Raw genomic sequence first — 24111 nt, 5'->3', positions numbered from 1 at the left:
GGATTCAGCCCTGCACCCACTTGTTTCCCAGGTCTGCTGATTAAAAAGATAAAAATGCAATTCCTTTTAAATTTTGCCTTCAGGGAAGACATCATTCCCAAACTGATGAGCTGTTGAGTGCTAATGGAAATAGACCTGCAATGGGACTACTGAGAAAGTCGAAGGTATATCGCCATGCTGGCATCTTCACAACAAATACAACTAAGCCCCCAATAAGGGCTGGGCATTCTCGACAGCCACTGCGGACAAGACTCTTGAACAGCAGTCCTCTTGCTAAGAGGCGAGGATGCCCTGTAGTGTTTTGTTGCAGGCCCCACTCATCACTAATCCAGGTAATCTCTCCTACTGAAATTGTGCCACTTGGCTGTTTTAGATTCAAACAAGAGCGCCAGCAGCATCCAAGCAAAGGCACCTACTTCCATAGGCAAACAAGTCTCCTTGGAAGTTTGTGTGCAGGATCAAGACAAGCAAAACCCTACAGACATCCTGGGAGCTGCTTCTGCCTCCTCTTTCCCCTGCCCTAAGTCACAGAACGTAGCTTGGTGGCAGGACCCAGCTAGAGTACCGTATTTTTTGCACCATAACACTCACTTTTTTCCTCCTAGAAAGTAAGGGGAAATGTCTGTGCGTGTTATGGAGGGAATGCCTACGGGTGGCATGCCTACGGATTTTCCTCCTCTAAAAACTACGTGCATGTTATGGTCGGGTGCGTGTTATAGAGCAAAAAATACGGTAGTTAGTTTTCTTGCCAGAGACTACGGCTACAGATCCAAGAATCCCCAGTGGCAAACTTACGCTACTGCGCATCATTCCCACCAAGGAGAAGGCATAGGGTCAGTGTATGCTGCCATCATCTTCAACTGCCACATGGGCGGGAAAGGTATCAATTTGGATGGAAACTATTTTTGTGGATGGGTTGTACAGGTTAATTGATATTATTGCCATTATTTATGGGACCTGGGTGGCGCTGTGGTCTAAACCACAGAGCCTAGGACTTGCCAATCAGAAGGTCAGCGGTTCAAATCCCCATGACGGGGTGAGCTCCCGTTGCTCGGTCCCAGCTCCTGCCAACCTAGAAGTTCAAAAGCACATCAAAGTGCAAGTAGATAAACGGCAAAGTGCAAGCAGGAAGGTAAACGGCGTTTCCGTGCGCTGCTCTGGTTCGCCAGAAGCGGCTTAGTCATGCTGGCCACATGAACTGGGAACTTTATGTCAGCGCCCTCGGCCAGTAAAGTGAGATGAGCGCCGCAACCCCAGAGTCATCCGCGACTGGACCTAACGGTCAGGGGTCCCTTTACCTTTAATTATTATTTAGATACACATTCAACACTCTTCCAAACCACCTTGCACAGAAGCATATATTTCCATCCAATTCTTTTTAATAAAATCAAGAAAGGAATGGGGAGGGCGCGGGTCAACTGGCTAGAATAGTTGAGGCTATTCTTGCTGATGCAATCATGAGAATCAGTTTTGTTGGGCATCAACTGCGACCCACATTTCAGCCCCCACTGGCTGCGCTGCTCTTCTTCTTGCCATTGCCCTCCATTCAGTCCTTACGTCGCCAAGGAAGAGAACCGTCAAGCAATGGGAGTGAACAAAAAGAGCAGCTGCTTCTATTGCTTTCTCACTCATTGGCAGTGCTGTGTTTCTAGAAAAAGGGGCGTCAGAACTCACCATGAATGCCTCCCTTGTTCTCTTATGATGGCAATGGCACCCATGGGAGATTGGATGGCATTGCCATTGGAGATGCTGGAACTGACTTCTGGCTGAAAACAGCCCTGCTCATCAGCCCATTCTCTTTAGGCTGTAGTGGGGATTGGAACTGAAGAGAGTGCGAGAGAAAGTGGACTACTGCAGGAAGGAGGAAGGAGGCAGGTAAAACTTGGAGCTTTGCAGAAAGAGAATAGGAGGCTGCCTCACACTGAGTCAGACAATGGCCAGCTTAGCTCAGTATTGCTGCATCAGCCTTCCCATGTTATAGTCTAACGACACCTAGGACCAAAGGTTGGGGAAGGAGTTTTTGCAAGTCCTCTCTGGAGGTGTCAGGGATTGGATCTGGATACTTCTGCATAGAACGTATGGGCTCAATCGATGAACAATGGCCTTTCCACAAATCACACTATATGTTCATTTTTTAAGAAAAGCCTTACAAATTCAGGTAGGTTAAAATGATTATCATCAGGTGTGGCAGAATATTGCAATGCAATATCGACACTCTTATAAATTCTACTCTGCCACATTTAATTTGCACATTATTTGTTTTACAGCATTTCGGACACCCATTGTTATTGTTTGTAAAGTGGTTTACAATATAAATCTATACACGATATAGGTTTTACCTAATAACAACAACAGGCAGAACCTTCATACCCAACCACACTTAAAAGCAATCACTGAATTATACTCTCATATGTAATGAATCAACACATACAATAGTAAATAACAAAATATTCAGTGTACTGTACAACTCAGTACTGTTGAATTGACACTCAGCCTTTTTCAAGCAAATGTGTAATTAACTTCTGCTTTCTTGAGAAAAAAATTATTTTCTATCGAGTTCCAATTAACTGTAACCAGGATGAAAAATTTGGCGTTCATTTACAATATAAAGATGTAACCTCATAAAAATGTAATGAATGAAAACCTAAGATTTTGTTTCCTTTTCTTTCTTTCTTTTCAAAAAGAACCCAAACACATAAAGGGGATTATCTCAAACTTAAAGCAACCGTTTTGTCAAGCAGCAGCCTCGAAATCTTCTAGGAACAGGTGTTGGTATGCTTCTGAAAGGAAGCAAATGAAGGCATAAGGCAAACCTTTTGGAGGTGGAAATTCCTGAAAGGCGCTGGTGGATCATAGAATCATAGAGTCGTAAGGGACCCAGGGGTCATCTAGTCCAACCCCTTGCAGTGCAGGAATTTCAGCTAAAGCATCCATGACAGATGGCCATCCAACCTCTGCTTAAAACCCTCCAAAGAAGTACAGTGGTGCCCCGCAAGACGAATGCCTCGCAAGACGAAAAACCCGCTAGACGAAAGGGTTTTCCATTTTTCGAGGCGCTTCGCAAGACGAATTTCTCTATGGGCTTGCTTCGCAAGACGAAAACGTCTTGCGAGTCTTGCAATTTTTTCCGCTTCCCCCCCTTTTTCTAAGCCGCTAATAGCCGCTTTGCCGCTAAGCCACTAATAGCCGCTAAGCCGCTAATAGCGCTAATCCGCTAAGCCGCTAATAGGGTTGCTTCGCAAAACAAAAAAAACCGCAAGACGAAGAGACTCGCGGAACGGATTCTTTTCGTCTTGCGAGGCACCACTGTATCCTGCAGGCCCTACACTGGGAACAGTGTCCTGATGATATAACAACAGTGACTGAGAACATTAAAGAAGGCAGGGAGCAGGGAATGTCGCAGCACACTGCTCCAATAACAGCAGTGGACTGGTTGCCATTCAGAATTGCATTGGATTACCTGTTGATGCTGTTTTTCTGTGCTAACATCTGCCAGTCTTTGCCTTTGGCGCTGGGTGTGTCAAAAGTTGCGCATATCCTTTGCCTGATGGAGTAGGGAATCTTGAAGGCTTGCGGACCCATCTGAGCAGGAAAGTTACTGTCATCATGTGCAAAGAATGCGATGGTTTCCTTTTCATTCTACGCACAAAAACAAAACCGTTATTGCATTAAAAGTTCAGTTGTGCTCTCTCACTAGTCTAGCTTGTTCAGCTCACTGGGAAGGATTGTTCCTTGTAGGAAGACACAAGATCTACCCACTTTGGAAGAATGGCAGACAAAGGTGATGGACTATATGTGACTGGCAGAAATGACTGGCAGAATCCGAGACCAGGGAGAAGAGTCGGTGGAAGAAGATTGGAAGAAATTTAAAGACTATCTACAGAAATATTGTAAAATTAATGAATGTTAGAATGATGTTGGATAGAAATTAAGTGGTTTCCAGCTGTAATGCTTTAAGAGAATATGAAAAAAGGGTTATAAACAGGTAAAAATCTAATGGTAAGCATTTGCTGAACCAACAATTTGAAGTGGAATACAAAAAAGGGAGGTATGAGGAGGTCCGGGAAATAAGCTAAAGGAAAATTAGCAATGGAAAATCTGTGTGTTTTTAACTATTTTTATTTTGTATTTTTGTTATTTTTTTCATTTTTATTGTAATACTTTAAAAAATCTTAATAAATATCCTATAAAAAAAAGGATTGTTCCTTGCTTTCTAATGCCGTTAAACAAGAGTTATATCTGCTAAAGAAAAATCACAGGCATTACACGCATTGTACTGGGTAGAGTCACAGCAGTGCTGAAAAATATGAAAATGTAATACATTCACTACAGCTAAGTAGAAATGCCAGCAAAATTGAGGGAAGTGATTTGGATGGTTTTCGGGAATGGCTGACCTTGACCAACAACAGCACTTCGAACAATCTCAAGAGCTGCCATTTAAGGAAAAGAAAAGACATACACTCAGAGATCTCCTTAGAATGATGCTATATGATGGCATTGTTCTATCCTGCAGTGATATCTGGGTAGGAAAAGAAAGTGGCCACCAGATGGAGAAAAAGCCTGTTACTGGAAGCACAATTCGTTGGGATATAAGAAAGGGCAGATTGGTGGCTGCACCCAGGTTATGGAATATATTGCCTTCCCTTCCTATTAGTTTTTATCACTTGGTGAAATTTTTTCTGTTCTGGCAAGTTTTTGTCATGCTGAGCAGATAATGTTTCAGTAAAACAGTAATCTAAACACATATTTTTAAAAAGGAAACAGGAATTTGGCGGATTTAAACACAAAAATGGGGTTTGCTGTTATTTGTCAGAAAGACCCTGGACAAAAAGGTGAGTTGTATTTTTGTTATACTACAACTTTTGCTTTTATATTGTGCTCTGCTTAGATGTTTAAAATATTAAGCAATTTATAGGTGCTGATCATAATAATAATAATAGTGCCATACCAAAATATAGGACTGTTGCTTCCTCACTTGAGTTTCATTTGGCAAAAAAAAAAAGAGGAACAACAGGTTAGTTTTACTCATCAGATTTAAGGAGAAATCCAGATGTAATTTAAAAAGAAAAAGTATGGCCTTGCATTTTGCTAAGGACATCATCATGTGGAAAATGTAAATTATGTCCAGATTTGAGGAGCACTGAGGCAATAATAAACTCCATTTGCGAAGCACCCACCATTCGGGAAGCACTGAGACCCCCGTGTATAGGTAAAGGTAAAGGTACCCCTGCCCGTACGGGCCAGTCTTGACAGACTCTAGGGTTGTGCGCCCATCTCACTTAAGAGGCCAGGGGCCAGCGCTGTCCGGAGACACTTCCGGGTCACGTGGCCAGCGTGACAAAGCTGCATCTGGCGAGCCAGAGCCGCACACGGAAACGCCGTTTACCTTCCCGCTGGTAAGCGGTCCCTATTTATCTACTTGCCCCCGGAGGTGCTTTCGAACTGCTAGGTTGCCAGGTGCTGGGACCGAGCAGCGGGAGCGCACCCCGCCGCAGGGATTCGAACCGCCGACCTTTCGATCGGCAAGTCCTAGGCATTGAGGCTTTAACCCACAGCGCCACCTGCGTCCCCTATATAAATTATATGAATGTTATTACTATTACTATTATTATTAATAATAATAATAATTATTATTATTAATAATAATAAACAGGATATGCCTCTTGCCTGGGACTTCTGGGTGCTGGCATGATGTAAATACTTCAGGCGAATGGTGCTACAAGCCTTTCCTTATAACATTTATGGCACATCACAAGATACATCCATGCAAAGTAATAGGAGTGCTGTAGGTTCGTCCTATTTTCTGATTGTTTTTAATTAAATATGCATCAGATTTGGAGCTCTGCACTTTGAAGATAAGCTGCTGCTACCTGGCTTGTAAAAACACAAGCAATAATATGTGGAAGCAATGAGCCTGTTTTCATTTTAAGTTGTTGAATGAACCGTTGAACATGCGAAGGAGGAAGCTAGAATGCATGGAGTGAGCCCTGCTCCCTCAGTGAATTTTTGTGCACTGGGCACAGTCTCCTGTCAATGCCGGATTGATGTGAATATGAAACAGACATTTAGTGGTGCTATCGGTGTTAGTATGAGAGAGACAAGGAAGACAAATTGTAAGGTTTCCAACATGGGGACACTAATACAGTGGTACCTCGGGTTACATACACTTCAGGTTACATACCCTTCAGGTTACAGACTCTGCTAACCCAGAAATAGTGCTTTGCTTCAGGATGAGAACAGAAATCGTTCTCCGGCAGTGCAGCAGCAGCAGGAGGTCCCATTAGCTAAAGTGGTGCTTCAGGTTAAGAACAGTTTCAGGTTAAGAATGAACCTCCAGAACGAATTAAGTTCTTAACCCGAGGTACCACTGTATATATTTTAACCAATTCATATGTTTTCATGTTGGATGGTTTATTTTGCAATGAATTTAAAATGTTAAAACATATATGATATCAAAACGAATTATTTATCTAATTGGCTACGTGCTGTGGATAAAACACAATGACTACCTAGCAATGTTTTTCTTGTATCTCTGCTGTATTGTGCTTTCAAAATTGTTTTTGCAGGTCTTTGTGTGTGGTTATGACCATGTTTTGAAATGAATTGGCATTAAGACTATGGGTCTTATCCTAGTCCTCTTCAGAGTGGACCTGCTGAAGTTAATGGATGGGATTAATTTAGGGTCATGAATTGCAATGGGTCTACTTTGAGCAGAACTTAGTTGGAAACCACCCTATTATTCCAATGATGTACTGGATTGCTTTTCTTGCTTGCTGCTGAGTTGTGAGTCTCTTTGAACCCACTTATGTGGAAAAGCAGTGTGCATGTGGATATAGTAAATAAATAAACAAAAATGTGGGAACCCTACGTACTGAGCTAGATGGGCCAATAGTCTGACTCAGCAGAAGACAGCTTCCTATGTTCCTATGAGTAAGGTAGATACCTTCGGGCTAATGCCAATCACAGTGTGATTGATGCATGCAGGGTGGTCAAGTGGGCAAGGCTCGCTTCCTATTTTTCGACGTGTCCCATTGCACTTTCAAACTGGATGCCTAAAGAAAGTTTTTGTATTTCCATCATCTAGAAGCTGGGATCGTTCATAATAATAAAATAATAATAATAATAATAATAATAATAATAATAATAATAATAATAATTTATTATTTATACCCTTCCCATCTGGCTGGGTCTCCCCAGCCACCCTGGGCGGCTTCCAACGAAGTATTAAAATACAGTGGTCTGTTAAACATTCAGTCAGTAAAGCGTGTGACTCTTAATCTCAGGGTTGTGGATCTGAACCCTTTGTTGGGAAAAAGGTTCCTGCATGGCAGGGGGCTGGATTAGATGACCCTCGTGGTCCCTTCCAACTCTATGGTTATGTGATCTTTTACGTTTGCATCCAGGGGCAAAGCTTGCAACCAGGAGCATCTACTTCCGGGTTAGCGGAGCTCGTAACCTGAAGCATTTGTAACCAGAAGCATTAACCAGAGGTACCACTGTACAGTAAATTGTTTATTGCTTTCATTTTGTGGATCGTAAGATAGTAAAATTCATGTTAAACTGCTGTTTTAGGGGTCGTTTTTAAAAGTCTGGAATGGTTTAATCCGTTTCGCATTACTTCACCTTGGTTTTGGAACGTTTTGGTTTTGGAACAGACTTCCGGAATGGATTAAGTTTGAGAACCAAGGTACCACTGTAATTATAATGATGAACTATACCCTGACCTACACATTAGTCCAGGAAGTGAGGGCCAGGTCAGTTCATATCAGCAGGGGGAGGCTCTGTTGGTGCTGACCTGTAACAGGACCTTTTTGGTGACTGCGTCTTGTTTGTGGACTCCCCGCCCTGGTGATGAGGCGCATCTGCCTCCCTTACTAATAACATTCAGAAACAATTGGAGAGGGGGACCATTCCCCTTCACCCAGGCATTTGATAGATGAAGGATACTGCTCCCAGCAACCTTCACATGATTAGATATGTCTGTTTTTAGATGTTATAAATATTTTCTAAGTATTTTTGTGTGTGTTTTATTTCTATTTATTTTATTTTATTTTTGTTTTATTTATTTGTGTGGCTTTATTGCCTTGTCGTTTGCCACCCTGAGCTCCTTTGAGAAGAAGAGATGCAAATGCAATGGTTGGAGGGATGGATATCACCATCAGCAAAGATCAACAAGTTTCCTCAAGCATCCTTATTGATTCTGGTGAATTTCCTTAGTTCAGTTCGGACCACTTTTAATCAGCATTAAGAATGAATGCTCACCTTCCCTCTACAAACATCATTTCTGCAGTTTCTACACACAGAGAAGATATAATGTGTCAAAGTAGGGAATGGGTGATGGGAACTCGCCTCGAGAATTGATGTCTGAATCTGCAAGATTTGTTCATGGCCCTTGACTTGTCTGACACAGATTTTGCACGAGAGCTGAGTGGTGGCAGGAGTGTAGCGCTCCAGTGAAAAGGCACAGTGGAGTGGCTGCTGGTTACTGCGCCACACGCGAGAGAAAGGAACTTCCTAGGGAGAAAAAGAAAAAGGAGAAGGGTCACCAGTTGACAAGGTAAGAAGCCAAAGCACACAACAACAAAAGCCATAGGAACATAGGAACTGCCATTCGTCCACCTAGTTCAGTGTTGTCCACACTGGCTGGTAGCATTTCTCTCGGGTTTCAGGCAGGAGCTTTCCCCAGGGGACACCAGGACTTGAACCTGAGATCTTCTTTGTGCAAGGAAGAAAGCTCTACCACCAAACTATATTCCAGGGGTCTGCAAGGCTTATTGGGCATGGGCTGGATCACTCTGTGGGCTGGACCGGTGGAGCGCGATGCCGGAAATCGCATCTGTGCATGTCTGCAACGCCAGAAATTGCTTCTGCGCATGCCCAGATGCCGGAAATTGTGCCTGTGCAGGAGCAATTTTTCGTGTCTAGGCATGTGTAGAAACAATTTCTGGTGCCACGGGCATGCGCAGACATGATTTCCGGCACCTGGGCATGTGCAGAAGTGATTTCCGGAGCCACAGAAGAGAGTCTCCATGCCATGCTTTGACGGTTTAGTGCAGCGTGCAGGGACTTGCAGCTCAGTTGGGGAGCAGCTTGTGGGTCGGTTAAATGGCCTCTGTGGGCCACAGGCTGGGGACCCCTGCTGCAAGTACTGTACACACACCAGTTGAGGGTTCATGCAATTGATCTTGTAAGTCAGCTCCAAGCCACGCCATCATAAGCTTTTAGGTGCTACAAGATTCTCCGGTTTGAGATTCAGAGCCTAAACAGCAGCTGACCCGAGTCTGAGAATTGTACCTGTGGGACAGCTTAGGTGGAGAGACAGCAAATTGGCCCTAGATCACCCATGTGTTGAGTGGAGATTTGAACCCAGCTCTCCATCCTTTAGCTGCCCCTGCTCCACTTGCTCTGATGGAGACACTTCCAACTTATTTCCAACTTTCCAGTCTTAAAATCTTCGTAGGGCTTTACTTGCCTCTAGTGCTGACCAAGGCTGAGTTTAGCCAGAAGCTGGAACCATCTTAATATTGATGTAATTAATAGCAAACTTCATGAGCAGGCCGTTACAATTTATAGTGGCTGCTGAACTAGCAGATTATTATGCTGTTATAACGGCTTTTAAAGCAGCCCCACAGCAGCGGAACAGCATCAACAGAACTGTGTTGGAGAAATGAGTTTTGGTTTACAGGGATTGTATAAGGTGACTAGAGCAAATCTGGTTCAACTTTAGCAGATCAGAACTCTGTACTGTTTTATAAACCAACTAGGTGACTACATGATTTATTTATTTTTTAAGAATTGCTTGGGATGGCCAATTTCAGTTTTTCTCAAAGACATCAGCCTTTAAATGCACATCCTTCTGAACATGCGTTTTTGCAAACGATTTCTCCCAATATTCTTGCATGTTATTTCACTAATACAGGCATTTTCATCCACACTTTCCCATAATGCTAACATTTTTGGACACAATATTCGGCCAGAGAACTACCTTCAGAAAAAATTGGAGAAGTGAGAATGCAAAGGGATTGTTATATTTTGCTTTGTATATCATCTCTGGATGTGTGAACTCTGTAGGTCTGCATTAACATGTGACCCAAATAGAATTTCTTCCCCATCCTTAGGCTGTGTAACTCACAACTACCTTGGCATCAATTCATGCATGCCCCCTATAATATATTTTTCAATTTCAAAGATTGCCTTCAACAAAAGTCCCAGAGGAAAACTGGGAAACACATCTTTCGGGGCAGCAATCTCGTGCAAGAGCTTAGAGCCTCCCAAATAATTGAAGAATATGAGATTGATCAATCAATCAATCAATCAATCAATCAATGGGAAGCAGATAAAGGGAGGAGGGAGGGAGACACACAGACACACAGACACAGACACACACAGACACAGACACACACAGACACAGACACAGACACACACACACACACGGAGAGATTAAGAGCAGAAACAAAAACTGCAACTCTGTCTCAGATTCCTTCCAGTTTGCTAGGGGTTCAGGAGTAGTCAACCTTTTTATACCTACCGCCCACTAATGCATCTTTCTTGATGGTAAAATTTCCTTACTGCCCACCAGTGCTCGATGGAAGGAGGATTCGGCTTGTGCCGTAAAACCCTCTACCGCCTACCTAGAATCCTGAAATGCCCATTAGTGGGCGGTAGGGTCTAGGTTACAACCCCTCAGTTATACAAAGTGATAAACTAAAGCACTATATTTAGAACCAGACTCAGTGAGTGGAAGAGACACCAACGGTAATAAAGTAAACAGTAGAAACTATCTATATCTGGGACTTCCGGGTCGGCGCCATCGCCGAATGGCGGACTCCCTCCGAGCTCCGGAGGGAGCCTGCTTGGCAGGGGCTGGGTCCTACCGCACCGGCGATGCGGGGACCCTTAAAAACCACGGCCAGAGGAGGCCGTGGACATGGAGACTCGGCTGGCACCGTTAGCGCTCTCCCGACTCGTGAAGGAGCCTTTTTAAAGGCTACGGATCGGGTGCCGGGGAGAAGCGTGGTGCTTTGAGTTCTCTGCTATCCCTGCCGAGCGCAGCCGCATGCCATCCGGCGGAGAGCACTGACTTCTTCTATTGAAAATTCGGCTCTAAAGAAGAACCCGTGAGTAATTGGAATATGGACTAAAAAAAAGGGGATAAATTTTTAAAATTCGGAGCGAACGGGGGAGGCGGAAAAAAGGAAGTCAGCCCACCCCTAAATTGTAGAAGAGCCAAAACAAAGGACTGGACAACTAAGATCGAGTGTAACCTTATCTTGCCGAATCAGCAACTTCGCGAGGGAAAATTATAAGATTGAGCTGGAGGAGAAAAGTGGAATTGTTTTAAAAAAGCAACCCCCCCCCCCCCCGGAATCCCTGGAGCGATTCGTGAAACTGCCTGGAGAAAAGCGATGGAGGTTTTGACAGCTGTCAAAGAGCTGTCAAAAAGGAAGATTAAAATAGAGATTTTGTTATGAGGACTTTGCCGGTTATATTTGTTATAAATTGAATATAAACTGTTTTAAATATCGGTCAACAAGCTACTTGGTCTGGTGGATGTGATTCTGGAAGGGAACTTTGCTACTGCAATCCACCTAGAGGAGCCGAGGGATATTGCATGTGTTTTTCACAGGAAACTTGAACAGTTGAATGGAACTTTTAATCTCCTGGGAAACTGCAGGAATGGAACATTATTTTGTCTACAGAGGTCTACACACTACAGGAAACAATGGAACTATTTGTTGGAAAATGAAAGGAACATGATGCAATGCTTTGCTCCATGAATGACAAGCCTCTGCAGAGACACTAGAAACTTTTGGAAAAAGAACATTTCTGTGGGAGAACAGAGAAATAAAAAGGAGGAGAATGATTGACAAGAACAAGGAAATAACAAGAACTGGACAGAACTGGGGGAACATTTGGGATATTCAGGTTTGACAAGCTTATGGATACAAAATTGGAGTTTTTACTCCTGGATATAAAAACCTGGATAGAAGAAATGGGCCCTTATTTGATAGACTCCTTCTACGATTGGACATCCGTAATTAAAGAATGGCAAAGAACCTGAGGGACATAGTGTAATGTGGGAACTCCAGGAAGATATTAGAAGTGGAGGGATAGGTGAAACGCAAAGGGGAAAGAGGGGAGGGAAAATTGGAATCCAAAGGCTGTAAAATTACTATTCATATTTATCTTATTTCCATCTGTACTATGTTTGAAAGGGGGAAACTCGTGGAAGGGTATAGATCGATCATAGGGGATGGGAATTTGGATAAATTGGGTTATTGATGATGAGTGTAATTTGGGGATAAGAACTTGTTGAATTTAATTGCTTATTTGGAAGATTTGGAACACAAGAGGGGGTAGGGAGGGGAAGTCCTAGTTATTGGCAAAAAGTTTATAGATTGGATTTAATTTGTTTTGATTTGTTTTAATTTGGAAAACCTTAATAAAAATTATTATAAAAAAAAAGAAACTATCTATATCTGTATCTATATATCTACACACACACAGACACACAGGCACAGCAACGGTAATTAGGTTTATTCTTTATTCCAGAGAAATTATCTTCCCCTTTCATAAGGGAGTAGAGGAAGAGAGTGGGTGGGTACGAGAAAGAGACTGTCACTGAGCTGCAAATAATTTTGAAGAAAATGAACAGGCTAGAACAAAGCACAACAACAGTGATGAGTGTGAAAAGGATGCTGGGGAAACCTCAGGTTTGATCCGCTATTATACTGAGGCTCACAATAGTAGCTGGCAACCATCCTCTAGCTGAAGCCAGACCCTTAATCTGCCAAGATGCAAGCCATGGTTGAACAAGTAGGTCCCCTTTGCATTTGTAAAGCGACTGCAGAATTTTTATATGCTTGCTCTTTTCCCCAATCCATTCCCTGCCTCCATCAAAGTATGACCATGCTGCTTTGTTGCAAACCAGGTATGTGTGTGTGCTCCAGTTATTGCCTCCAGCCAGTGACCCTGCCCTCCTGAGCAAAAGACCACAGAGCATGTAGTTTTGCATGCAGAAGGTCCCAGGTTCAATTTCTGGCATTTCCAGGGTAGGTTTGGGAAAGATTTCTGTCTGAAACTCTCAGTGCCCACTGTCAATAAGTAGACAGTACTGAGCTAGAAGAGCCAGTGATCTGGCTCTGTCTAAGACAGCTTCCTCTACTCCTATGAATAAGTCCATCCTGCAGAAAGGGAAGAAGACAGATGAAGAAGCCTGATCCAGCTTGATTGTCGGCCACCAGTCACCCTTGGGAGGGATCCCAGGAAAAGGAGAGAGGCAGGCTAAAAGGAAAACATCCAAAGCTTGCTTCTGTTCCGACCTTGTGGGAAGGATCCTAATCACTTGCTATAAGTTTATATTGATTTTTGTTGTTAAAAATGTGTGTTGTTGACCTTACTGTTGCTACATTACCAGCTGGGCTGCTGTACAGTCATAACTTGGGTTACAGAATCTTCAGGTTCTGTCTTTTTGGGCTACGGACCGCCGAAACCCGGAAGTACCAGAACGGGTTACTTCTGGGTTTTGGCAGTCGCGCATGCGCAGAAGTGATAAATTGCGCTTTGCGCATGCGCAGAAGCGCAACCCACACGTGCGCAGATGCACCACTGAGGGTTGCGAACTCTGTGGGTTGCGAATGCTGCAGGTTGCGAACGCTGCAGGTTTTGAACATGCACCCCACGCGGATCACGTTCGCGACCCGAGCATCCACTGTATTCCTGAAACTCATTCATCTCCCACCTCCTTCCTCTTCTTCCCCTAGCCTGAACCTTTGCTCCAGTGCTCTGTGGCCTGGGTCAAGTGGGGTTACTCCCAGCCCCCTCCACAATTTTTTCTTGGGCAAAGATTCTGCTGGGGTGCTTTTGTGTGCCATATTGGAGGTCCAATTAGAGCAGGGGTGAGGAACCTCTGGCCCATGAGCTAAATCTTGCCCTGCATTTGGGCACCTAAGAATGTTTTCCCTAAACCATGCCTTATCTCCCACACAGACACACACCAGCTGATTTTGGATTGACTTAAAAAGGTAAAGGGACCCCTGACCATTAGGTCCAGTCGCGGATGACTCTGGGGTTGCGGTGCTCATCTCGCTTTATTGGCAGAGGGAGCCGGCGTACAGCTTCCGGGTCATGTGGCCAGCATGACTAAGCTGCTTCTGGCAAACCAGAGCAGCGCACAAAAACACCGTTTACCTTCCCACCGGAGCGGTACCTATTTATCTACTTGCACTTGACATGCTTTCAAACTGCTAGGTTAGCAGGAGCAGGGACCGAGCAACGGAAGCTCACCCCGTCATGTGGATTCGAACCACCGACCTTCTGATTGGGCAAGTCCTAGGCTCTGTGGCTTAACCCACAGCGCCACCCGTGTCCCTGTCTGTGCCTTGCTTGTTCTTTTGTGTTTTGGGGTGAATAGTATGTTCATGGGGAGCATGCTGTTGCCAGTCCAACTTTTCATACAAAGTGGACTGGCAAAAATAGCTTGACACAGAACCTGTGGACCGCACACTACCTTGTGTGGGACAAGGCCAAGCTTTGATGCCCCCCCAGCCCTCACACTGCCTTCCCAAAGCTGGATAAGTGAGGTGCTGGGCTTTGGGAAGGAGATGCTCAACTCTGGCAGGGTCCTAGGGCCCTCCTGCCTTATTCCCAAAGTTGGAAACAAGGGTTTGCAAAGGAGGACTCTAGGATCCCATCAAAGCCCTCACGCCTCCTTTCCAAAGCCCAGCACCTCACATTGCGAAGGTAAAGGTGCTGAGGGCCACAAAATAGGCATTGAGGGCTGCTTGTGGTTCTTGTGTTGGACTGCCCTGTTCTAGTAGAACCTGTTAGGATATTTCCGTTCCACCTTAAAAAGGGAGCAGGCTGTTGTGTGTCACAAGCCTGCATACTTCCTGCTCACAGGGAGTTTCCGTTTTGTATATAGCTTTTGTTTCTGGCTGTTTCCTTGAGCAGTGATGTTTTTTCTTTGTTCTGACCAACATTGAATAAAGCTGTAAAATATGCTCTCCTGGGTGAATCTTCCGTTGTGGACACTCTGCGAAAAGGGCGTGCATGAGTCCTGGAATGTGTCTGAGGCTCGCATCGCTAATTGACTGATGCTGTTCTACAGGATATCGATGGATCGGCTGGAGCGGGCGTATAGGCTGCCTGATGCCTTTGTCTCCCTGGCAGTATCCCAACAGAACCTTCTATGCAGGGCCAGCCCTACTGTTTGTGAGACTGTGGCAGCCACCTCAGGCAGCTTATTTGGGGTGGCATTAAATGGAATATTGCAAGACCATTGCCCTCAACAGCTCAGTGTTGTGACACTTCAGAGTCTCAAGCACCAAAAGAGGCTTCACTTTCCCTGCTCCCTCTGCTCCTTTCAGTCTTCATGCTTTATCAGACTGTTTGGTTCACAGCAGCTAATAATACAGAACAAATTGCAACTTCACAGCCAAATGCTTGCAAACAGGAAACAAGGACATAGAGGTCTATTATCATCAGCAGCACAACAGTTGTAACAACAAGAGCGGCAATACCAGCAGCCATCCAGCATAGCAACGGACATCTGACTGCAGAGTTTTTTATAAGCCTCTGTAGCAAGAAGATTTGGGGTTATGAGGTTCAATGTGAGCTGTGTTTTTATTTTTGTTTTACACAAAGTGTATTAGAGATTCAGCAAAGTGTGCTCCTCATCAACAAGGAGGTCTGAAACTTGTATTAACTGTGTTGCATATTGTCAGGGAATTGCCATCGGAGCCAGAGGGAGAGGGAGGGCTCCAGAGGGATCCCGGAGAGCGTCCCAGGAGGGAGAGAAGCAGCCCATCTTCTGGGGAAGGAAATCAGAGTAGCACCAGTGGAGGAGGGGGGCAGATGGGTGAATCGGCAAGGTGGCTCCATGACTCCTCGCCGGAGACCAGCGGGGAGAGCACGGGTCCTCCGCTGCCCACACCCTCCCTGCGCAGAAGGCTTCCGCGCAGGGAGAGTAGGCATTGACTAGGCGTCAAAGAGCTTCTTTGCTGGAAGAAGTTCAAGACACGCCCACTGACGGATTCTGCCAGCGATTGAGACAGCCACGGGTGAGTGGCTGTCCGGACAGAAAGAGTTCACCCAGGTAACCCAGCCAGGTGTGGCGCCGATTTACGCACGAGCAACCCCTAGAACCATTACACATATCTTCTTTTTTTTTAAGACACGTGATAAGGTGGGATATAAGGTTACATTCACACCATACATTGAAAGCATTGTGCTACCAGTGCTACAGTTCCCAGGGAACTCTGGGAATTGTAGTTCTATGAAGGGAATAGGGGCCTCTTAACCACTCTCAGAACTTTTAACAAACTACAGAATTCCCAGAATTCTTTGGGACATGCCACGGCTGTTTAAAGTGGTATCACAATGTTTTAAATCTATGGTATGAATGTGGCCTTAAAAGAGACTCTTAATCACAGGGTTGTGGGTTGAAGCCCCACGTTGGGCAAAATATTCCTGCACTGCTAAAGTTAAACGAGATTTAGAGGTGTGGGGTATAATGAAATTATCATTTTGGGGAAGAGTGTGTTACCGAAAATGTAGTTTCTGTTCTAAGCAATTCCAATAATTAAAGGAGTAGCAATATTTAAAGAATGGCAGAAAGTAATTTCAAGATATATCTGGCAGGGCAAAAAGCCAGGAATAAAATTTAAGTTGTTAACAGATTTAAAAGAGAGGGGAGGCTTTGCCCTGCCAGATTTGAGGTTATACTATGAAGCATCATGTATATGTTGGTTGAAAGAATGGATGAAATAAGAAAATACAGATTTGTTAGATTTGGAAGGATATGATAATAGATTCGGTTGGCACGCGTATTTATGGTACGGAAAGAAACGAGTGCATAAAGGTTTTGAAAATCATATTATTAGAGGATCTCTGATGGAGGTATGGGGTAGGTATAAAAACCTACTGGAACCAAAAATCCCACATTGGCTATCACCATTAGAGGTGATGAGTCTTACAAAGATCAATAGGACTAGGAGGTGGATAGCATATGGGAGTTTAATGGAGAAAGAAGGAAGTAAGTGGAAAATGAAACCATATGAAGAAGTGAAAGAACATGTAAATGACTGGCTGCATTACTTTCAGATTAATGAAATGTTTAGAAAAGAGACTGCAGAAAGAGGCTATTTTGAAAAAGAATCTAGGTTTCAATGAGAAGTATTGAATACTGAAGTTAAAAATTTATCTATGATGTATAAATTACTATTAGAATGGCATTTGAAGGATGAAGAGGTTAAATCTGTTATGATTCAATGGGCCAAAGATTTTGGACATAACATTCAATTTGATGATTGGATAAAATTATGGAAGGAAGGGATGAGATTTACAGCATGCACCACAATTAAAGAAAATGTTATGAAAATGATATATCAATGGTATATAACACCAGTCAAATTAAGTAAGATGTATAAGGTGAGTAATAAATGTTGGAAATGTAAGGAGAAAGAAGGGACATTTTATCATATGTGGTGGGAATGTAAAAAAATGAAGTGTTTCTGGGAAATGATATATAATGAGATAAAGAAAATATTGAAATATACATTTGTTAAAAAACCAGAAGCATTCCTATTAGGAATTTTAGGTGGTGAGATAAAAAGGAAGGGTCAGAAAATATTTTTGTATGCAGTAACAGCAGCTAGAACTCTTGTGGCCCAGAAATGGAAACAAGAAGAAATGCCCACGATTGAAGAATGGAGAATGAAATTAATGGATTATGCAGAACTGGACAGATTAACAGGGAGGATTCGCAACCGACAGGACCAAAGATTCACTGAGGACTGGAATAAATTTACAGAATATATTAAAAATATTTGTGATAATGATGTAACGTTTGTAAGTTTCCAAGAAGCTCTGTAAGAAGGTTTGATAGAAATATTGTTTAAATAACATGGTAAGATAAGATATACATAGTGCAATATAAATGAAGAAATGTGAAGATATGTAATAACTACGGAAAATTATCAGACATGTTGATGGAAGTCTAAAGAAAAAAGATGTGTGATGAATTCCAAATGTTTAGTTGTGTTATAAATTTTCTTTTTATTGGAAAATCAATAAAAAATTATATATAAAAAGATTCCTGCACTGCAGGGAGTTGGACTAGATGACCCTCATGGTCCCTTCCAACTCTACAATTCTACAATGGGAAGCCCCATTAGCTAAAGTGGTGCTAAAGGTTAAGAACAGTTTCAGGATAAGAACGGACCTCCGGAACGAATTAAGTACATAACCAGAGGTACCACTGTACTCAAATACTCAAAGCTGCTCAAGATGGACAAGAGAAAGAATTTCAGCACGCAATCCAGAAGTATTCTAAGGAGAAGTGTATGTGTGTGGGGGGGAACCATTGACCCTAATAAGAGTGAGCAAGAAACACAAGGCTAAAAAACAACACAAAGATTAAATCAAAAGGAATAAATGAGAAAGGAACGGGCAGGAAGGAGTGGGTAGGAACTAGGCTGTACTTGGAAGCTAAGCAAAACGAGGAAGCAAAACCTTTCCACCTGAACTCTTATAATAATGTTCCTGCTCCTCAGAGACAGAACTTGCCAAAGAGCAAGAAGCAGGCTGTTTATTTACTTCAACGTTCCTCTCCCAAAGCACTGAGACTGGAGTGTCTTGGCAGAATCATTCCCTCTCATTACAAGTGTGACTTGCCAGTCACAACAAAGCTATCCCTACCTGGGAATTTGCTCTCCCTTCACCGCTCCCTGCTAAGCTTAGAGATATTAGTTTCACGTTTAGTCTGCAGTATTATTATTTTCCCATGTCCAAATTGAAATCTGGTCACTGGGATGTGGTTTTTGCTGGTGGTTTCCCTTTGGTGAACCAAAGAATAGTTTGGCTAAAGTGGGATGACCAAAGGAAATGGCGAGAACACCCTGCTTTGACCTTGTGTACATTCTTGTAATGGATTTCCCTATGCTAGTGATGTCATGGGGATCCAAAAAGCTCATTCCTCCTCAGGAAGCCAGGTTGCAATAATAGTAATGGGATAATTGTTTGGTAAACAAAACTGAGCCCACCAGATGCTGGTTTTGAAATTGCAAAGGATCTTTCTTTCAAACAGCTGGTTATCCCACAGAATTGCAAATGAAAATAAACAGAACAATGGCACTTGCAGGATGAGTCAGACAACCTCAAGCTATACTCATTGTTCTCAAGTAGTAACCTTCCAGATGACTCATCCTTGACTCACTACCTGCCCAATCTACTGCTCCCTTCCTAAGATTACACCAAAGCCTTTTTTCTCACACCCCAAATTTTACCCAATCCCCTGTTCTCTTCATGTGATCCCTTCTCATGGGTCATTCTTCAATTTCCCTGGACATACTTTTGGCTTCGCTACAAGTCCACTTAAAAAGGTGAAGGGACCCCTGAATGTTCGGTCCAGTCGCGGATGACTCTGGGGTTGCGGCGCTCATCTTGCTTTACTGGCTCACCCCGTCATGTGGATTCGAACCACCGACCTTCTGATTGGGCAGGTCCTAGGCTCTGTGGCTTAACCCACAATGCCACCCGCGTCCAGAGGAGCACATGGAAATGCCGTTTATCTTCCCGCCAGAGCGGTACCTATTTATCTACTTGCACTTTGATGTGCTTTCGAACTGCTAGGTTGGCGGGGACCGAGCAACGGAAGCTCACCCCATCGCAGAGATTTGAACCACCAACCTTCCACCTATTAAAATCAGGATGTGCGTGTTTTGGTGCTACGCTCCCTTGCAAGCCCACTAAGGCTTCCCTGCCCCAGCCCCCTGTCTCCTGTACCAGCAGCAGTTCCCCCTTTTCCATCTCTAGGGGATCTGGCTTCACCTCCTTCTTTGGGTGATGAGCTCTTGTGCAATCCCAAAAATGTGCTCCCCCAAAAGGGATCCTTAGCTGGAATCAAGCAGAGCACTAAGCCTGTGTATGAGAACAACCCCCCCCAAAAAAAAACATTACAATGGTGTGCCTGCTCTGAGACTATAGAAAAACAAAGAATTGATTATGAAGAATAAAGGTAATTTTAACAATAAAACACAGCAGCATACCTTTACCATACTGGGTACACAAAGCAATATTTTATCACAAGCACACATCTAACTTAGAGAAATGAGAGTTCTATATTAAAAGGGGGGATTCAGTCAGATAAGATACTTTTGAATTACCTCTCTTGGCGGGGGGGGGGGGTGATATAGGAGAGCTAGGACCCAGGCACTGAGCTCAGGAATCTATACCCAATAATAAAGTTTCAGAACTTTATTAAAGCAGTCACAGAAATACCAAGCCTTAGGTCTGAAGTTCCTGGAGTATGTAGAATGGTTGCTCCAATAAAGCGAGATGAGCAGGCAACCCCAGAGTCATCCATGACTGGACCTAATGGTCAGGAGTACCTTTACCTTTACCTTAGGTTCATTAATTTCAATGGGTCTACTTTGTGTAGATACAGTCCTGCACCATTTCATTATGCCAGCCTTCCCCAATCACAGCCAACTGGCAAGGAATAACAGGAGCTATAATGGAACAGTATCTGGAGAGCAACAGTTTGGGGAAGAATATCACTAGCTGGTATCTCAATTTGCTTATTTTTTTCTTCCCTTCCCTTTTCTTTTGGTACCATGCTACTTAAGATTATCTAGGGCTGAGCCAAAATTTCTTAGGAATGAATTGCCTGACTACTTTTTTTTTTTTTTTTGGAAAAGCATTCTTTTTCAAGTTCCTTGCAAACCGGCAGAAAATGTCAGTCCTCCTGTGGAGATTATTCTGCAAAATAGCCTCACCAGTGTCACCATCTGTGAATTTTGGATGAAACTGTGGATCCAATTCTAATTTTATTATTATTATTTTATTGTTGAAGGAAGCAATGGGCTTGGCACCTACTGCTTCCAGTCCTTCTCTCTTAGCCCATCGCTTCCTTCATCTACCAGAGTGAACAAGTCTCCAAAAACCGTTGGGAGAATTTCATCTTCCCTCCAAGAACATTCTGAAAAATGCACCCCTCCAAATGTTAACTCCCACAATAGAACATATAATGTCAGAAAGACATTTTTACATATCCCTAAGCCATATGTACATCTGCAAAACATTCAGTTTGGGCCTACGTCTACTCAATCAGTTCCAAGATCAGCAAGTCAGTTAGTCACTAGCCAAATATTGACAACTGGACAGCAGTTTATGTGACCACAGAAAGACAGGCTACCTCTCTTTTAAAGTGGAACCAGTGAAGCTGGTGAAGGTCCTGTGTGAGTGTCTGGAGCTGTTTGGAGGATGGATGGCAGCTAACATATTGAGCTTGAATCCTGACAAAACAGAAGTACTGTTTTTTTGGGGGGCAGGGGGTGGGGTGGGGACTCCCTGGTCCTGAATGGGGTAATTGTGCCCTGAAGGACCAGGTGTGCAGCCTGGGCGTCATTTTGGACTCACAGCTGTCCATGGAGGTGCAGGTCAATTCTATGTCCAGGGCAGCTATCTACCAGCTCCACCTGGTACGCAGGCTGAGACCCTACCTGCCCAAAGACTGCCTTGCCAGAGTGGTGCATGCTTTAGTTATCTCCTGCTTGGACTATTGCAATGCGCTCTACCTTTGAAGGTGACCCAGAAACTACAACTAATCCAGAATGCGGCAGCTAGACTGGTGACTGGGAGTGGCCGCCAAGACTATATAACACCAGTCCTGATAGATCTGCATTGGCTCCCAGTGTGTTTCTGAGCACAATTCAAAGTGTTGGTTCTGACCTTTAAAGCCCTAAACGGCCTCAGTCCAGTATTCCTTAAGGAGCGCCTCCACCCCCATTGTTCTGCCTGGACACTGAGGTCCAGCTCCGAGGTCTGGTTTCTGGTGGTTCCCTCACTGCGAGAAGTGAGGTTACAGGGAACCAGGTATAGGGCCTTCTCTGTAGTGGTGCACACCCTGTGGAATGCCCTCCCATCAGATGTCAAGGAAATAAACAACTATCTGACTTTTAGGGAAGTCTTTAATGTTTGAAGCTTTATTCTGTTTTTAATGTTCTGTTGAAAGCTGCCCAAAGAAGGGCGGGGTAGAAAATAATAATAATAATAATAATAATAATAATAATAATAATAATAATAATAATAATTATTATTATTATTATTTCATGATAGTGCTGTTTGTTAATTGGAGTTATTGCATGCAAAAGTCAGAGACGAACCTAGAAGCATAACAAATGTCCACCTACTGGTCACCTGCTATATCTGCAAGGATCACCAGACAGGAACCGGAAAAGGAATGCAAGCGGAAATCAGGGATAAAGGCTACTGTATAGAACTATACTGGCTGCTGCAAGAGATGGGGAATTATTTCAGTTATGCTTGAATTGGCTAATAAGGCAAAAGATAAAGGATCCCTCGGTAGTTAAGTCCAGCCAAAGGCGACTGTGGGGTTGCGGTGCTCATCTCGCTTTCAGGCCGAGGGAGCCGACGTTTGTTCACAGACAGCTTTCCAGGTCATGTGGCCTGCATGACTAAACCGCTTCTGGTGCAACGGAAGACCGTGATGGGAACCAGAGCCCATGGAAACATCGTTTCCCTTCCCGCTGCAGCAGTACCTATTTATCTACTTGTGCTGGCACGCTTCTGAACTGCTAAGTTGGCAGTAGCTAGGACAGAGCAACGGGAGCTCACCCCATCACGGGGGTTCAAACTGCCGAACTTCCAATCAGCAAACCCTAGAGGCTCAGTGGTTTAGACCACACTGCCACCCGTGTGACTCTAAAAATTTGTTTCAATACTTGGCATACTGTATATATTATAATTTTAAATACTTGCTGATATTTTGCTTTGTTTTCATTTTAATTTCTCTGTGTGTGTGTGTGTGTTTGTGTGTGTGTGTGTGTGTGTGTGTGTGAGAGAGAGAGAGAGAGAGAGAGAGAGTTTTGCAACTGTGGCCTGACTTTAGTGCTCATAGATAAACGCAAAAGATAAAAGCTGTAATTTATAGTCCAGAGCAAGGTTAGCTTTCTAGATGTAATTGAACTCCAACTCCCATCAGCCCCAGCCAGCACAGCCAATAGATAGGCATGATGGGAGTTGTAGCCTAACAAACAACGGAAGGACACGAGCTTGGCTACCCAGGTCCAAACATTTAATGGATATCTATTAAATTGGACAATCCAGCATCATAGAGTCATAAAATTAGAGAGCTGCAAGGGTCCCTGAGGGTCAACTAGTCCAACCCCTTGCAATGCAGGAATCTCATAGTGAAGCCTTTGCTTCAGGAGCAAAGAGATGAAAGGGAAATTATGCATTTGGCTATTCATAACTTGGATTGCACTGGACTCAGCTGTGGGAATACAATGGTACCTCAGGTTAAGAACTTAATTCGTTCTGGAGGTCTATTCTTAACCTGAAACTGTTCTTAACCTGAAGCACCACTTTAGCTAATGGGGCCTCCCGCTGCCGCCGCGCGATTTCTGTTCTCATCCTGAAGCAAAGTTCTTAACCCAAGGTACTATTTCTGGCTTAGCGGAGTCTGTAACTTGAAGCGTCTGTAACCTGAAGCATTTGTAACCCGAGGTACCACTGTATAGCTTGCCAACCAAAAGCTAAAACGCCAATCATAAAGCGATATATTTATTCATAAAATCCCTGGTATTAGAAAAAGTGCCTAACCTTGCAAAGAAATGCCTTGGGGCTTCAGATATGCCTGGGAATTAAAAAAAAAAAAGCATTGGCAAACGCTAGCCTTGATACACAAATACCTGACATGCTGTGAATGGTTTGATTCTCCAGAGAAAAGGAGGGATATCAAGGACAGAGATCTGAAGACTGAAAGTATTCCCTTTGAAATGCAACAGCTTTGGTTCTTCCAGCAACTGCCCCCCTTGGTGTCTTTCATCTGAAATCACTTCCTGTAGCAGAGAAAGGGAAAACAAAGAAACAAACAGTGAGCCACCTGCAATTTCAGAACTCTTGCTTCTTCAGAAAACTGTGGCTGCTGATTTATGGAAGTGGGGGAAGGAGTGAGGAGTTGCGCCACATCTGCATTATACATTTAAAGCAGTATCATACCACTTTAAACAGCCGTGGCTTCCTGCAAGGAAATCCTGGGCGCTGCCGTTTGTTAAGGGCGCTGTGAGCTGTTATGAGACCCCCTGT

The 24111-nt window shown here is 43.7% G+C and overlaps 1 protein-coding gene across 2 annotated transcripts in view; it reads right to left on the bottom strand.

Moving 5' to 3' along the window:
* The window catches only part of UNC5D (unc-5 netrin receptor D), a 435843-nt gene that overhangs the window by 8169 nt on the left and 403563 nt on the right, over positions 1–24111 (bottom strand). For both annotated transcript variants that reach the window (XM_083713478.1, XM_083713479.1), the window contains 3 exons: positions 23715–23864; positions 8350–8514; positions 3461–3639 (listed from right to left, as the gene is read on the bottom strand). In XM_083713478.1, coding sequence (XP_083569604.1) covers positions 3461–3639; positions 8350–8514; positions 23715–23864 — 494 coding nt within the window. The remainder of the gene's footprint in view (positions 1–3460; positions 3640–8349; positions 8515–23714; positions 23865–24111) is intronic.

This window comes from Podarcis gaigeae (assembly GCF_964106915.1).
Source record: "Podarcis gaigeae genome assembly, chromosome: 15".
Lineage (NCBI taxonomy): Eukaryota > Metazoa > Chordata > Lepidosauria > Squamata > Lacertidae > Podarcis > Podarcis gaigeae.
Note: the sequence above shows the minus strand (reverse complement) of the source record. Positions and strands in the feature narration are given on the sequence as shown.